Source organism: Mus musculus, chromosome 16, assembly GCF_000001635.26.
Source record: "Mus musculus strain C57BL/6J chromosome 16, GRCm38.p6 C57BL/6J".
NCBI lineage: Eukaryota > Metazoa > Chordata > Mammalia > Rodentia > Muridae > Mus > Mus musculus.
In genome coordinates this window covers 4061881-4079377 of record NC_000082.6, presented here as the reverse complement: position 1 = coordinate 4079377, position 17497 = coordinate 4061881, and the positions used below count along the sequence as shown (strand labels likewise).

The 17497-nt window shown below is 46.4% G+C and overlaps 1 protein-coding gene across 3 annotated transcripts in view; it reads left to right on the top strand.

The window, feature by feature from the left end:
- The first annotated feature begins 1537 nt into the window (after window positions 1–1537).
- The window catches only part of Trap1 (TNF receptor-associated protein 1), a 37870-nt gene continuing 21910 nt past the window's right edge, over window positions 1538–17497 (top strand). For 2 of the 3 annotated variants that reach the window (NR_152409.1, NM_026508.2), the window contains exons 1-5: window positions 1568–1685; window positions 10357–10521; window positions 11040–11122; window positions 14005–14145; window positions 16977–17048. Coding sequence is in view for 1 of the 3 variants with exons in the window: in NM_026508.2 (NP_080784.1) it covers window positions 1598–1685; window positions 10357–10521; window positions 11040–11122; window positions 14005–14145; window positions 16977–17048 (549 nt within the window). In the remaining 2 variants the exon portion in view is untranslated. Of the gene's footprint in view, window positions 1686–10356; window positions 10522–11039; window positions 11123–14004; window positions 14146–16976; window positions 17049–17497 lie in introns of all 3 variants that reach the window. The other variant, XR_001781856.2, reaches the window with a different exon arrangement.

Sequence of the window (17497 nt, the reverse complement as noted above, 5' to 3'; positions counted from 1 at the left end):
TGGAACTCACTTTGTAGACCAGGCTGGCCTCGAACTCAGAAATCTGCCTGCCTCTGCCTCCCGAGTGCTGGGATTAAAGGTGTTGCACCACCACGCCCGGCTGAGTATGTCATTTCTGACTGAAGAGATGATTCCAGAATGGAGAATTAAAAGAATGAAACCTCGAGGATTAGTATCAAGAGAAGCTATTCTGTGTGATGACTGGGACTCAGGCAGATTAGAGGAGGTAATACAGAACCTGGGGGCAGAAGCTAGAACTGTGAGGATCTAAGGGTGACCATGGAAAAAGACACTAGGGAGCAGGGGTGGGGCTGGTTGTGGAGGATGTGGGCCCAGCAGGAGCAGAACTGGCTGGGGGTTAGGGGTAGGAATTGTGAGGTGTTCAGGTGCTCTCTCCACCTTATATTGAAACATGGCCTTTTACTGAACATGGGACATCAGAATCAGATTGGTTGGCTAGCAAAACCCAAGGATTCTCTTGTTTCTGTCTCCCCAGCACTGAGATCACAGGCACACAGTGCTCTGTCAATTTCTTGGGGTTATCAGGGCAACAGGCACTTTAAATACAGAGCCTGTATTAAAGTTTGGCCTCATATCTGCCCATTCTTATCTATTTTCCATCTATAAAGTCAATGTGGGAGCAATCCTTGTCAACCTAGAACAGTAACTAAACATTCCCTATACCAAAACTTCAAGTCTATTCTGGATCCAGGAATTAACTGCTCTTGCTACTAGTGTCTGCTAACAAGCTAGATAATCGCTCTAATGTTTTAGTAAAATCTGATCATAGGAAAATGTATCTGGTGTGTGTCAGAATCAAGCGAGAACCTGTCAGAAAGGTCCTCGCTGGGCCTTACTCTGAGGTTAGGACCGGGACAAGCGACCTGCTCTGGAGGCGGCTGGAGTTTGGATTAAACTTTAGAGGGCCGGGCGTGGTGGTGCAAGCCTTTAATCCCAGCACTTGGGAGGCAGAGGCAGGTGGATTTCTGAGTTCGAGGCCAGCCTGGTCTACAAAGTGAGTTCCAGGACAGCCAGGGCTATACAGAGAAACCCTGTCTCGAAAAACAAAAACAAAAAAACAAAAAAACAAAAAAAAAAAAAAAAAAAAAAACTTTAGAGACAAGGTTTGTGGCCTGGATCCCCAAACAAGCTTCCAGTAGGGAGAAAGTCACAATAAACGGGTAAGTCCAAAGGTGTTGGTTACTGAGCTCACGTTTTGGCGAATAACAGTCAAACCTAAAATTTGTCAAAGTGTAGGTTTTGGCATTGCTGTAAGAGTTTTTCAGTGGATCCACACTCCAGCTGGGTAGTGCCATCTCGAGAATGGGATGCTCCCGCCTAGGGACCGCCAGCACCGCGGGCCGGGGACACTATAACCCTCACACGCACAATGCAAGGGATCAGCGACCTTGTCACTGAGATCCAAGGTCAAAAAGTACAGTCTTCAGGGCCCCCGCGCTGCGGTTTGCTGCGTTCCCGTTCTCGCACAGGCAACGCCTTGGACAGCCCGTCGCGCGCCATGACGTCACTGAGCCGCCCCCGCGGAAGGCCCCCTCATCACTCTGTTAGGCTGTTAGCCACACTTGGGAAAGGAAGCATGGCGTGCGAGCTGCGAGCTGTGTTGCTGTGGGGCCGCGGGCTGCAGACTGTACTGCGGGCCCCCGCGCTGGCTGGAGTTCGGCGAGGTGAGCGCGGCACGAGAGCGCAGAGGCGGCGTCTGAGGCTGTGTGCACACTCTTAGACCGGCGGGAGGCCGCACTGCGCCGGAGCTGCTAAGTGGGGCGGGGAGTAGGACCTTGTGGTCGCTTTTGGGGAGCCGAGTCACGGGCAGCCACAGCCTGCTCTCGTCAGTCCCTGGTAGTCCTGATTGCAGACGCTCCCGCGCTTGGGTTGACAAGTTCGTTGCACGCGGCTGTTCACAAGCTCAGCTCTCGCAGAAGTCAAGCCCTGGGGTAACTACGGTGAGCAAAACCAACGGTTACCCAGGACTTCAGGGAGCCAGTGAACTCCGCGTGTTTGATCCCTGGAATTGAAAGAGAAAGGAAAGGAGAGAGAATAACCTTAATCTATACTTTCCCACCCCGCACTCATGTAACAGTGAAGATGTTAGCGTTACATACACTTAAATTATACGTATTTACAGCTATTTTTACATAAAAGGGCTCAAGTCAAGAATTAACTGCGAAAGAATATTAAAGCTTCTGGCATTCATTACATTTATGTTTCGCATAAACATAGCTTCCCAATGGCTTTCCGAAGTTTTGTCGCTCTCATCCTCCACTAAATGTTCTCTTGGCCACAAATATCGTTACAGTGTTTAACAGATTTGAGTGAGCGATTGCTTAAATCTTTAGGAACATGTTTTCGGTTTCAGAATTTGCCCTTTTATTTCTGTATTAGCTAATCTGCCAAACTTCACCTCAGTTTTTTATTGGGTGTGGGGAGGGTGACAGGGTTTCACCATATATGTTCCGCCTGGCCAGGGTGGTCACAAACTCACAGAGATTCATCTGCCTCTGCTCCCCAGAGTGGTAGGATTAAAGTGTGCCACAGTGCCTGGTGCTCAAAATACTTTTGTCTGTATATGTGTCCTCTAGTAGCAAAACTGATTTACCCATAGTATCTTTTCCAACATTTGAGTATGTCTCAAACCAAAACAACAAAAAAAGAGCCCCCAAAGGCAGTTTGTGCTTGGCTTGCATAGGCCCTGAATTGGTCCCCAGTGCCACGGAGAATACTAAAAAAAAAAAGAGCTCTGTGTAGAAGACATCTCTTGTGATTTCTATCTACAGAGAAGCTGGTTTTACTTAACAGTGGATCCGTATCTTCTCTGATTTCTTGTGTATCTTTGCATCATGTTCTGCAAACACCTTCTCAACCTTGGCTGGTTTGCTCAGTCTGTTCCCAAAGTTGACTCTGGAGTCTAGCTCAAGTTTTTTATTTGCAACATTGGTGCTCCTTTTCACCGACTTTGCCTGCTGCTGTGGTGGCACTAATTCTCCCTGGGTCTTAGGTGGAGAAAATACATACATAGTATCCATTTCCTATTGGAGAGATTGCCACTTCATTAAAGATTTCAGCCTGCTTCCTTGTGTTCCTTCTGGGAAGTATCAGCTATCAAGAACCCCGTGCTGTTGGTTGATTGGTCAATTGGTTGTTTGACTCATTGTTTCTCCAGAGCTTCCCTGATTTCTGTCTTTGCTGATGCTCCTAAGTTCATGCTTGCCATCTATAATAAACTTGTCAAGGTAGGATACAACTAGAAGGCCAGACAGGAAGTGGCACTCCATGTAACTAGCTCTCACCTGTGTCTTCTGTAAATTGGAGATGGTCTGACATTTGTAATTGATAGGTTATATCTCCACAGCCAGTGAGATAAACCAGATTAGATTATAGTAAAGGCAGGTCTATTGGGAAGCTGCTCTCTCGAGTTCACTGACCCCAAGGACCAAGGCCAGGAAAGTTGCCTTGGGAAGGGGTGTGTGTGTGTGTAGGGGGCAGAGAAAGAGACAGAGCGAGACACACATCAAAATGTCTAGATTATATAAGAAGGAACGTCTAGAGGAAGGGCAGCCCAGCCCCTGGGCTGGAAAGTTTAGGATTAGGGGCAGGGTATGCCAGGTAGGGAGTGAGATACTGAGAGAATCTAGAGGCCAGGTCTGCTTTAGTGTGTAAAATATGTACCTCAGTCTCTTGTGCCAGGGACTGAAACCCAACAAGAATTGCAGAAAAACAGCCAGCATATCTCACAACTTAGAACACTGCTTGCCTGTGAGTTACCATTATGAGCAGAGCTCTAGTACGGACAGTTACAGATCTGTAGGGAAGGTGGGTGATCTTTTTGAAGTAGAAGTTCACAGCTCATGTGTTTTCACCCCTTGCTCGCTTGAGTGGTTCCGGGTGATTTTTTTTCCTCCTCTTGAAAGCTCAACTAAGAAGCTTCTGCAGGGTGCCCAGAACCAGTCTCAGGCTGGAGAAAAATCTGCTTTTGTAATAGATGCATTGGCTTATGAGATGAAAAGCTTGTCTCTGTTGTAATTCAGTAAAGTTAATTATATCTTAACAAGTTTATTAAGGAATGCCCTAAACCAGCACTGGAATGAGCCGTATAGATAGGAGAGTGAGTGGTGAATGGGAGAGGCTACTGTGAATAGTGGACAGGACAGGCTTGGGAGGACAACACGGGAGGCCCTGAGCCAACTCTTAACAGTTCCTGTGGAAAAGGGATGTGGTTGTGGCTAGGGGGGAACATGGGCACTAGGTGTGTGTGTGTGTGTGTGTGTACACATGCATGTCTGCAATATCACAGTCACATTATCAGTGCTACTGTGTAAGTCCCAAGCCACCCAGCACTTTAACAAGAGACTGTGGCCTGCCTGCCGTTGAGGTTTTTGTGGCTTTTCATTTAGGGTGTGGGGGAAACGTGAAGACTGATACTATGCAGATGGTGTGTTTAGTGTCTGATTCAGGCACATATATTAAGTTGTTGGTTTATTCTTTAGACAGTTAAGCTAACCTGGAATCAAATCTGGTATCTGGTTCTGCCCCCCCCCCCTTTGTTTTCCAAAGATTTTTTTGTTTGGTTTGTTTTGGTTTGTTGTTTTTAGACAGGGTTTCTCTGTGTAGCTCTGGATGTCCTGGAACTCACTCTGTAGACCAGGCTGGCCTTGAACTCAGATCCACCTACCTCTGCCTCTCTGCCTCTGCGCTGAGATTAAAGGTATGCACCACCTTTTTTGATGGATATATTTTACAAATATACGGGAGAAGAGGCTGGTGAAATGGCTCAGCAGTTAAGAGCACTGACTGCTCTTCCAGAGGTCAACCACATGGTGGCTCACAAATGAAAAACCTATGGGCTGGAGCAAGTGGGCCAGAGCAAGAGGGAGAAGGGAAGGGGGGAGGGGGAAGGTTGGGCGACACCGGAGAATCATGCAATGCAGCCTGTGTGTCTGCACACTCCTTTGCAGCTGGGCTTGCCATGGCAGAATTTTTCGTCTCATCCGTATTGTTTACTGTGTCTTCTGCTTTTATCTTCAAAATAAAGCACACCCCATCTCTTCTACTGTATTGTGACTTTTGCTGTTGAAGTAGCACTGGTGGCTAGACCTTTGTCTTAGTTCTGGTTTGTCTTAACTGGCCATCCCCACGGCACACACACCAGCAGCAGGAAGTTTGCTCATCTGTCCCTGGCTCCCTTCATAGAGAGGATAGGCTCAGTTACAGGTCCATAGCAATCATGGTAAGGAGCTTGGTGACAGGCAGCCATGGTGCCGAGAGGCAGCTGAGAGCTCATATCTCATCCACAATTTGTAAACAGAGAGAGCTTGGTTTTTGTTGTTGTTTTGGTTTTGTTCTTCTATTTTGAGACTGTCTCCCAAAATTTAATTCAGACTGGTCTTCCTGCCTTAGTTCTTCAAGTGCTAGTATTACAACTATGCACCATTCAAATTATTTATTATTGTGTGTACAGAGGTCAGAAGATGACTCTTGAGAGATCAGTTTTTTGGCAATTTGCAGGTTGCAGGGATCTAAGTCAGGTTATCAGGCTTGTGGTAAGCACTACCCAAAGGAGATCTGTCTGCTTTTTCCCCCCAATGGTAAAATTACTGACTTTCTCTTTGAAGTCAGCAAATGTTTTTTTAGGTAACACTAATATTGTATAGTTGTTTGCTGACATCTGTCAGTAATTTCTGTCTGAATGAGATTTATCTGTTTGCTTTTTTTATCATTCCATGGCAGTTTCCCTGAAAGAAGAAGCCGTACATTAAAGTATGGATTAATACATTCTAGACTGAAGTCTGTAGTCAGTTACTGCTAACATTTTGGCTCAAATCATCCCAGGTTCTACTACTAAAAATAACTTCATTTCTGAGTTCTTCAGGGCTCACCTCTGCCCTCCACAGAGCACTTGTTCCTTCATTGGGGGATGCAGAATAATTCCAGTTTGCCCAGGGCCAGTGTGTTCTTGAGAAAGGGCCTGTCAGGAGTGACTACTACCATTAGTGACTACCTAATGGTGCTTGGTGCTCTCAGGGTGTTATCAGTCACCCTGGGACTACTGATGCATATATATAGCATTGACATTGATAGTGTGTGTGTGTGTGTGTGTACATATATATAATAGTATATATTATAGGCAGGGTTAGAAAATACATGTGGACGTAGAATGTACTCACACAGGGGCACACACTTGTGTGTTCACTTTTGTTTCTGGTCTACATGTACAAGGGATCTCATGGTATCTTCACTTAAAGGGTAATGATGCTGGTCTTAACTCTTCTCCCTTTCCTTCCTCCAGGTTTGAGGGCCCCGGCTCACTGGCAGTGTATTAGTATGCTTGACCTCAGTCTATACCCAGGACAGTTTCAGCCTTCATAACTGAGTCTGATGAATAGATTTGCCAAAATGTGCAGTCCTAGTGGAGGTCAGCTTTGTAACATGCAGTAAAAGTCACATTTTCTGCACATTTCAGTCGGCTTCGAAACATTTTTAAAATCACACTGGAAACCCAATTAACTGATATCATATTCACCAAGTGTGTTTATGGTGAGGATAGCAGGGACTACTGTATGTCTTCTAACTGTTGTGGGAGAGAGAGGTATGCTGCTTCCATGTCCCTATGCTTGCATCCTGAGTGACAGATGATATGCCTTTTATGTCTTCTGGAAATTTGACAATGTTCTTCAATATTTGTGGTTGTACTGGCTGGTTTTATGTGTCAACTTGACACAGGCTGGGGTTATCACAGAGAAAGGAGCTTCAGTTGGGAAAATGCCTCCATGAGATCCAGCTGTGGGGCATTTTCTCAATTCGTAATCAAGAGGGGAGGTCCCCTTGTGGGTGGGACCATCCCTGGGCTGGTAGTCTTGGGTTCTATAAGAGCAAGCCAGGGGAAGCAAGCCAGTAAAGAACATCCCTCCATGGCTTCTGCATCAGCTCCTGCTTCCTGACCTGTTTGAGTTCCAGTCCTGACTTCCTTTGGTGATGAACAGCAATGTGGAAGTGTAAGCCAAATAAACCCTTTCCTCCCCAGCTTGCTTCTTGGTCATGATGTTTGTGCAGGAATAGAAACCCTGACTAAGACAAATTGGTACCAGCATAGTGGGGTATTCCTGTGACAGCCTGACCATGTTTTGGGGAGGACTGTGGAAGGACTTTGGAACTTTGGGCCAGAAGATCCATTTGGTGTTAAGAGCTCTGTCGAATGTTGTGAAGGAGCTTGGAAGATAATGTTGAGAACAGTGCAGAACATGGAGGCCTGGCTTGTGAAATTTCAAAGGGAAGATTAAAGACTTTTTTTCGGGGCCATTGCTAGTTTGATTGTGAAGATTCTGTGGTTCTGGTTAGCTGGGGCTGAAGAATCAGCTGTGATTAACAAGATACCAGAACTACTAAAGCAAAACCTTTGCATTACTGGGACTATTGATGCTGGTTAGCTGGAGCTAAGAAATTAGTGGTGATTAAGACAAGACCAGCATCATTGAGGTGACATCTTCTGGGAAGTGTTTTTTGAGAGCACAGAGGCTGTGTTCCAGAGATAGCCAAGGTTGTACCTTGTGCTGTGGCTGGAGTTGGTAATGTGTAAGAGTTACCCAGGTGGTACTGGTTTTGAAGGCATGAAGGGGTCACTCAGAGCAGCTGAGGCTTGGCACTGTGAGAGGGCATGGAAGGCCATTGGTGAAGATGCGGCCTCAGTTGCAATTGATGGCCCAGGACTGAAGGGATCATGCAAAGGAGTTGAGGCTTGGCACCATGAAGAGAGCCTATGAGAGGTTATTGGTGAAGCCTGGTTACAGTGGAAGACAGCAGCGTTTTGGAGATGATTACCGAGAACAGCAGGAGCAGTGGAGTACAGGCAGTTGGAGCTTAAAAGACAAGATGTGTGCTACAAAGGGCATGGCCTGAGAAGTGACCCAAGCCCTTAGAGGAGCCAGAAGATCGTGAGTTGGATCCCAGACATTGGACAGTTGGAGTTTAATTTTTGCTTTTGATTGTGACTGTGCCCTGATATTTTTCCCTCTTGAAGGAAGAAAATGTTTTAGTGGATCCCACAGTTAAGAGACTTTTAATTGTAAAAAGACTTTGAATTTTAAAAGATATTGGATATTTTAAAAGGATTGAACTTTTAATATGTATAGACTGTGGGACTTTTAAAGTTGTATAGATCTTGGGGATGAATAAGAACTAAGGGTTGAGGCTTACTAGTGATGTGTTTGTGTGTCAAGTTGACAAGGGGTCAATTGTACTGGCTGGTGTTATGTGTCAACTTGACACAGGCTGGGGATATCACAGAGAAAGGAGCTTCAGTTGGGGAAGAGCCTCCATGAGATCCAGCTGTGGGGCATTTTCTCAATTAGTGATCAAGAGGGGAGGTCCCCTTGTGGGTGGTGCCATCTCTGAGCTGGCAGTCTTGAGTTCTATAAGAGAGCAGGCTGAGCAAGCCAGGGGAAGCAAGCCAGTAAAGAACATCCCTCCATGGCTTTTGCATCAGCTCCTGCTTCCTGACCTGTTTGAGTTCCAGTCCTGACTTCCTTTGGTGATGAACGGCAATGTGGAAGAGTAAGCTGAATAAACCTTTTCCTCCCCAAGTGCTTCTTGGTCATGATGTTTGTGCAGGAATAGAAACCCTGACTAAGACAGTGGTCTTCCCATTTATATCCTTTAGCAGTGGAAATCTTAAAGATTTCCAGTATCACATTTCCATAGAAACTCTTCTGGAAAGATACAGCAAACTCCACTCTTCCTGAGTGAAGTTCACATGCACGTCCGCTTAGGTCACTGCATTCATCTTCCAGGGAGGCACCCTGGCTACTGTGCTTCACCGTGTGCATTGGAATAGTAGCTCGTTCATGTTACTTAGCTCTAGGATACACACAAAAGTGTATTTAGAGATGATTCAGCAGGTAGAAATGGTCACTGCTCTTGCAAAGGACCTGAGTTTAGTTCCTAGTACACCTAACTGTAACTCCCAACTCCAGATCAAATGCCTTTGCTTGAGCTCGGTGGGCACTTACACTCATGTGCACTTAACTCATTCACAAATGTTGGGAGCACAGAGATCCTTGTGCTCACAGATAGCACTAGAGAAAACAGGAGTGTTAAACATGCAGGGTTGTGTTTTCAGTGGAAGAGTTCTATAACCCAGTTTTCCATGCAGGAGGCTGGGAAGGAAAGTGGTTAATAACCTATTGATCTATATTGGGTCAGGCCATACCAGGCTCCCACAACCAGGACCAGAAGTGGCTAATAGCCCAGGTGACCTCTATACTATCTGTATGACATAGACCACACCAGAATGTCCCCTAGGTCCTTAAACAGGTAGCCTATCTCTAGAACCCATCTTCATGGAAAAAGTGACATGTATTTTGAGAAAAGTTTGGATGTAATTATGCCTCATTGTGCACAAGGGATTGTGTTGCATTGTGTTACAGCAGGAAATTTTTATCAAAATTGTACTATACTTAAATATGCCTACAATCAACCGCCCCGTGTCAGACTCTAGAAGTTTGAAAGCACCAGCTGTGGAGTTGTGTTGAGGGGAGTTCCTTCTTGCCTCGTGAATTGTTACTCTGCTGGCCCTGGTGTTTATAAGAGACCTGCTCAGAGACATGTATGCTCATTACTTAAAATAATAAAAAATGAATTATGTATATATGTGTGTGTGTGGGTGGGTGCCATGTGTGGAGGTCAGATGACAACAGGAGTTGGCTCTCCTTCCATAGTGTGGGTTCGGGGGATTCAACTCAGATCATCAGGTTTGGTTGCACCCCTCTTTACCTGCTGAGCAACCTCACTGGCCCAGATATATTTGTTTTTAAAATTACTCATTTCTGGATATTCTTTATTCCTTCACATGTATTATAAGTTAAGGGTGGCTGGGCAGTAGTGGTGCACACCTTTAATCCCAGCACTTGGGAGGCAGAGGCAATACCAGTGCCCTGTGTGCTAGCCCTTGGGGCTGAGGAGTGGTATTGGAAGTATGGACTCTGCAGAGTTTTTGTGGCAGTGAAGGCTTAGGCTGATCCCCCCACCAAGTGGAGACACCTCACACCTAGTTCTGTGCCAGAGGTTTCAAGACCCACCAGGCTTGCCAGGAAGTTACAGAAGCAGTTCTGAGTCCCTTCCTGGCTAGACATGGATCAGGTAAAGTACCTTTTGGTAAAGTACATTTATTTGGCATTCTGTATATAAGGGAAAGCTACTGAGACTACCTGCTACAGCTGCTGTGCCTTCATCCTCACAAGCATGGGCTGGACAGATCCACTGTAGTCTCTGCCAGACATCTAGACACAATGTAAGTGAGCTAGGACATCTGCCTTAATTCTTACCCATTTTTCATGATTGTCTTTTCAGGAAAGCCAGTTCTGCACCTTCAGAAGACTACAGTCCAGTTTAGGGGCCCCACACAAAGTCTGGCTTCAGGGATCTCTGCAGGACAGTTATACAGCACACAGGCAGCCGAGGACAAGGAGGAGGAGAGCCTGCACTCCATCATCAGCAACACTGAGGCAGTGCGGGGTAAGCCTGGAGACCATGCCATCTGCAACCCTTGGCTTTTACCTACTGCGCTTGCCCCCTCTGGTGGTCACCCGAGAAGCTGCCAACTAAAAGGGAATGCTGACCCAACTGATGTGGGACAGGAAGGCCATCTCCAGGCCCGGGGCTGCACTTCTGACTTTTGACGGAGTCGGACAGACTATTGATGCTGAGAAGTGAGGCTTCCTTACAGTCGGTTTTTTGAGTAATGCTTGTGAAAAATGTACTGTGCACTGTTAATGCCAGCCTGAGTCTCCCACACACATATTGTGGGGACTCTGCCTCCACAGTTTGTTGGAGCCTTGAGGGATATCCCACACCCCTCTATGGCTGCAGAGTTGCTTCGTGCCCTTTAGTTTGAGAGATACTATTTAAATGTCTACTTCTCTTAGTCATTCCTCTGTGTTTAAAAGTCAGAACCTTAAACATTTCAGAAGGCATGTTCTCCCACAAAAAATGGAAATGCAATTTTATTGATTGTGTCTTTGATTCATTACCAGGTTCTGTCTCCAAACATGAGTTCCAGGCAGAGACAAAGAAACTTTTGGACATCGTAGCCCGTTCTCTGTACTCAGAAAAAGAGGTAGGATGTATGGCCATTGCTCTCCGGGCCAGTCAGGGGGTCTGGCAAGGCTGCCCCCATCCCTTCCTGGGGAAGCCTAATCCAGCTCCTCTGCTTGCTGTTAAGAGGAATTGTGCTCATCCAGGCCCTCCCCAATACTGACATAGAGATCTACTTTTGATCTGTTTCAGCTGGACTATTGATGTGCTTTGAAGCTCTTGTGTTTATCTACGTTAGCAGAACTTGCGGTCCTGTACCTGTGTTAGAGAGGAATACAAAACCTTTCTGTTTTGTTTTTTTCGAGATAGGGTCTCGTGTTGTTTTGTAGCCAAGGATGACCTTGCACTTAAAGCTGTTTCTTTTTCTTTTTCTTTTTTTTGGTTTTTTGAGGCAGGGTTTCTCTGTGTAGCCCTGGCTGTCCTGGAACTCAGAAATCCGCTTGCCTCTGCCTCCCGAGTGCTGGGATTAAAGGCGTGTGCCACCATGCCCGGCTCTTAAAGCTGTTTCTTACATCTGTGTGTGCGTTGTGTGCATGCTCGAGGATGCTCATAGAGCAGTCAGTGCGTCCTCTCCTCCTCCTTCCATGTGATTGAACACAGGTCATCAGACTGGACAGAAGTACCTTCACCTGCTTGGTGCTCTTGCTGGCCTGTCTGTGAGCTTTTTTCTTCTTTCTTAATACTGTCTAGGGCTTTCATTTCTTTTAGCACTTTAAGGCACGAATCCATAGTGAGTGGGCTCTGGCAGCTCAGACCCCTCCTGTTAGTCCTTACAAAGTGGTACAGCAGGCCAGCACTCAGTTCAACATAGGTGCCTTTCTCTTTGGCTTCCTTATTTTCCTGATCAGTTTCCTTCACTCATTTCAGGAAGCTGCCTCAGCTCTCAGAATGCTTAATATTCTCATTATGTCCACTGGTCCCCTTGGCAGAAGTCTTGCATTGAACTTATTGCACTAGCTGAGATTGTAGACTTCTAGGTTGGCCACAGTAACACTTATAGGGCATTCTTTTTTATTGTTATTTTTTATGTATATGAGTACACTGTAGGTGTACAGATGGTTGTGAGCCTTCATGTGGTTGTTGGGAATTGAACTTTTAGGACCTCTGCTTGCTCCGGTCAACTTCGTTCACTCAGTCCCTGCTCACTCTGGCCAAAAGATTTATTTATTATTATGCATAAGTACACTGTAGCTGTCTTCAGACATGCCAGAAGAGATCATGATCTCTCATTACGGGTAGTTGTGAGCTACCATGTGGTTGTTGGGATTTGAACTCATGACTTTTGGAAGAGCAGTCAGTCCTCTTACCCACTGAGCTTGCTCACCAACCCGGGGCCTTCTTTTTTGACCAGTACTTGTTCCCTGATGTCTGTAGTAGAACCTTTCTTGGAGACTTTATGCATGTGGCCAGAAGAACAGTACATGTTGGCTAAAAGGCCTGGAGCAGGCACATTTGGTGCTTTTTGTGGTTTTCGTTGTGTTTGCCATTTGGGGAAGTTATTGGAAGATGGCAGCTCTCTAATCCTTGAACCTTCCCTTCTTCCACATCCAGCTCTGAGCGCTAGCATTAGAGATGTGTGTTCCTGCATCTAATTCTTAAATGTTATTTTTGAGGAGATTAACATTCATTGTTGGGTGCACATAATCTTAGTGCTGGGATGACAAAGGCAAAAGAATTACAGGTTTGAGGTTAGCCTGGGCTATACAGTGAGATTTTTGTCTCAAATATAGCAACAACAGCAATAGCAAAATCCAAGGCTTGGAAAAAGCCAAGAGAAGTGCTACCAGCAGGGGACGTTGTATGCCTGTGACCTAACGCGCAGGAGACTGAGACGTGAGAAGGAGGGAAGGAAGACTGCTGCTCGTGCTGTGCTCAGTAACAGCCAAGGTTCTAAAGTAGACTGGCACTCATCCTACAGACTTCAAGGATCTCAGGAAACACCCACTTCCTCGTCTGCTCTCTTGAGCTCTGTGTAGGATCGGGGTGCTTTCAGACCTTGCAGGGATTTCCTGGCCTCTGACGTCCATTTCTCTAGAAGATCAAGGCTTTAGTGTTTGATCCCCAGTAAATGAAGCAGTTGATTTGTGTTTGTGGTGGTAGGGATTGAATCACGCCCTTGTGTGCATTGGACCATCGTCTTACTGAATTGACCAAGCATTCGTGTATTGAACTCACAGCCTTCTGCCTCAGCCTTCTCAGTAGCTAGGGTTGCAACCTCTGCTCCTGGGTCTGGCTTTCTTTCTTCAGAGTAGGAAAGACAGATATTTGGGGGACATTTACCATCCTGTGCAAGTCGATTAAGAAAGGGCCCATTGCAGGGTTACTTTTCTTATTATTGTTTATTTTCTCAGACACAATTTCCCTGTGTAGCCCTGACTGTCCTGGAACTCGATCTATAGACCAGGTTGGGCTCAAACTCAGAGATCTCCCTACCTCTATTTCCTTAAAGGTATGTGCCACCTCTGCCCAACTCTTTCACAGGTTTCTCTCTCTCTCTCTCTCTCTCTCTCTCTCTCTCTCTCTCTCTCGTATTTCAAGATAGGAAGACAGGGTTTCTCTATGTAGCTGTGGTTATCCTGGAACTCGCTCTGTAGACCAGGTTGGCCTTGAATTCAGAAATCCACCTGCCTCTGCCTCCCAAGTGCTGGGATTAAAGATGTGCGCCACCACTGCCCAGCTCTTTCACAGGTTTCTTAAAGTCTCAGTTCACATGTAAGTCCAGGCTTCACTGACCATCCTGAAAGGAAAGGTTAGCTCCAGAGTATTTGTTGAAGAGATACCACCGACCATGGGAGACAGGGTATTGTGTCATTAGGTCATCAGCTGCCGCCATTACAGACTCGGCAGTCAGGTCTCAGTCAGTGCCATTCGTTCATCTCCCTACCTCTTGCTCCTATTCCCTAGGTGTTCATACGAGAGCTCATCTCCAATGCCAGTGATGCCTTGGAGAAACTGCGGCACAAGCTGGTGTGTGAAGGCCAGGTGCTGCCAGAAATGGAGATTCACCTTCAGACGGATGCCAAGAAGGGCACTATTACCATTCAGGTACTTCTGTCCTGACAGTACCCAGCTCTTTGTCAAGAAACAGCCGGGGTGACCAGACATGGGGAGGACTGCATTCTAGTTCTGGCTGGACTCCAGTGATAGCTGACTGTTTCCTTCCTGTTCTGAGCACTCTTGCGGTCACTCACTAACCCACCTTAGGATCTTAGAGTCCCAGGCAGAAGGGAAGGGAATTTAGAGTTACTCAAAAGGCTATGGCTTTGGTCTCTCAAGAGTGAGAACTGTGGCAGTCCTGGGGATTTAACCCAGGGCCTGTGATGTGCTAAACAGGCCCTCTGTCACTGAGTTGGATCTACCCTTGCCTTAAGAAAGTCAAGTTTACCACTTCTTTCTCTGTTTTTAAAAGATTTATTTATGTGTGTGTGTGTGTGTGTGTGTGTGTGTGTGTACACGCATGCATACATGCTCATGGCAACATGCAATCAAGTGCTCCTTTAGCTCTTCCATTAATGCCTGTGATACTTTCAAGTGAATTGTGTGTGTGGTGTGAAGTCTTAAGGATCCCATCCCATCGCATCATCTTGGAACCGTGGTCAGAAATGTACTAGCTGTTGTGTGCATGGACCCTTTGTGTTCTGTCAGCTGTATCCCTGCCCTTAGGTGCCTAGAACATGCTGCCTTTGCTAGTGCAGCTTTATAAATAATCTCAAATAGCCAGTGTACGTTCTCCAACTAGTTCTTTTGAAAAGCATCCCAGGTTCTCTCCCTTTCTGTCAGTTTGTCATGTCATATGAAACTTGGGACATTTCCATTGGAGTGTGGTGACTATCTGGGAAGGAAGCAACGTAAGTTAAAAGCAGGAAGTCTGTGTTCTCCTTTATATCATCTAACATGAAGGTTTGTTGTTGTTGTTTTTGTTTTTTTTCGAGACAGGATTTCTCTGTATAGCCCTGGCTGTCCTGGAACTCACTGTGTGTTAGACCAGGCTGGCCTCGAACTCAGAAATCCACCTGCCTCTGCCTCCCGAGTGCTGGGATTAAAGGTGTGCGCCACCACTGCCCAGCTAACAAAAAGTTTTTAAGGAATCCTTAGAAAGTTCCAGTGTGTCTGGTTGAGATGGTATACACCCATAATAGTTTTTATTTACATATTTTATGTGTTTTATTATATATATTACAAATAATAATTATTATATATATATAATATAAAAAGCACTGGAGAAACTAAGGAGAATCACAAATTCAAGGACAACCCGGGCTACATACTAAGTTTCAGTACAGCTTGGGCTAAATATCAACTTGACACAGGCTAGAGTCATCTGAAAGGAGAGAACCTAAATTGGAAAATGCTCCATAAGATCTAACTGTAAGGCATTTTCATAATTAGCAATTGATGAGACTGTGCCCAGTCCATTGTGGGTGGGACAACCACTGGGCTAGTTGTCTGGGATTCTACAAGGAAGCAGGCTGAGCAAGCCACGGTGAGCAACCCTTTCATGGCCTCTATCAGCTCCTGCCTTCACTGCTGTTAATGATGAGCTGTTCTATGGACCTGTGAGTGAAATAAACCCTTTCCTCCCCGAGTTGCTTTGGTCATGGTGTTTCATCAGAGCAATAGTAACCCTGACTAAGACATATGTGAGTAGGTTCCTCAGACTTATTTTTGGAGTTTGTCTTAGTCAGGGTTTCTATTCCTGCACAAACATCATGACCAAGAAGCAAGTTGGGGAGGAAAGGGTTTATTCAGCTTACACTTTCCACACTGCTGTTCATCCCCAAGGAAGTCAGGACTGGAACTCAAGCAGGTCAGGAAGCAGGAGCTGATGCAGAGGCCATGGAGGGATGTTACTTACTGGCTTGCTTCCCCTGGCTTGCTCAGCCTGCTCTCTTATAGAACCAAGACTACCAGCTCAGAGATGGTCCCACCCACAAAGGGCCTTTCCCCCTTGATCACTAATTGAGAAAATGTCTTACATTTGGATCTCATGGAGGCATTTCCCCAACTGAAGCTCCTTTCTCTGTGATAACTCTAGCTGTGTCAAGTTGACACAAAACTAGCCAGTAGAGAGTTCAAGCTTGGGTTATTTTTGAGTGTTCCCAGGGATGGAACCTAGGCCTTGAGCATGTCAGGCAAGCATTCTATAACTTCTGTAGCCCAGGCTCACCTGGAACTCACAGTGTAGCACAGGCTGGCCTCAAACATCCATCAGTCCATCTGCCTTATCCTCCCACACCACACCTAACCCCCAGGCCTTTTCCTTTTCTTAATGGCCGCTGATTGCATAGATGAGCTACTCTCCCCTTCGAAGGTCTCTGTCCTATCACCATCCCCTGGGAGAGTAGGAGCTAGCAGAAGAGCAGTGGTGCAGAACTCAGAGCAGAGGCTTGCTGCAGGAGAGAGGACTGATGGCCCCATGGAAGAGTTGCAGCTGCTCCAGCGGGCTGCTGGACCCAACAGTTGTGACCACTGCCTCCATTGTTTTGAATAGAAGAACCCCCAGAGGATGGATCAGAGCCAGGCAGGCGTGTGGCCAGGGTGTACTGCTCATGAGAGTTGCATGATCAGCTGCCAACTTGTTGACTCAGCACCTTTCCGAAATTGGTTGGTTTTATGGTTTGGGGCTGAGGATGGAACCCACAAATGAGTTAAACTGCACTCTAGCCCTGAGGTGTTTTCAGTGGTAAGTCCTCCAACCAACCCTTCAGGTCTTCTCTGGTGTTGTGGACTGACAGGACTGGACTCTCCAATGAGCTTGTGGTGTACTTTGAACCCTAGCCATGAGCACAGAGGGAAGACATTGGGATTCCTGGTCCTGTCCATGTGCTTTGGCCTAGCTACACAGGGTCTGTGTGTGACAATATCTCTTTCTTCAGGACACTGGCATTGGGATGACACAGGAGGAGCTGGTGTCCAACCTTGGCACAATTGCCAGATCGGGGTCAAAGGTAGGTACAGCCCAGAACCCCTCCTCCCTTCTAGGATAGGCACTGTGGGACCATAGAGAGGTGTCTGCTAGCAGTCTTGTGCTGTACAGAGGTGGAAGTCACTTTGCTCAGAGCTGTAGTGTAGTGAACAGACGAGTTGAAGCCTGCCTGTCCAAATCCAGGAGGATTCATCCATTCACCCTTCAAGTTAGGCCTCACCCACCCACCCACTCAGCAGAGGCGGCCACTTTTCCCAAGCAGCATTTGATCTTGAGCCACTCTGCCTACAGGTGCAGTGGGTTTGAGGACAGCCAGCTATTAGGGGCCATTTTATTGTCAGAATATATGCTGGGAAGACAAGATGTCTGTCTTGGGATCCTAAGCAGGGTCCATTCTGGCCTAAGGCAGAGGCCAGAGGTGTGCACTGCCTCCTGGTTCCTGTGTGCTTTTTCTGTTTGTTTCTGTTTATA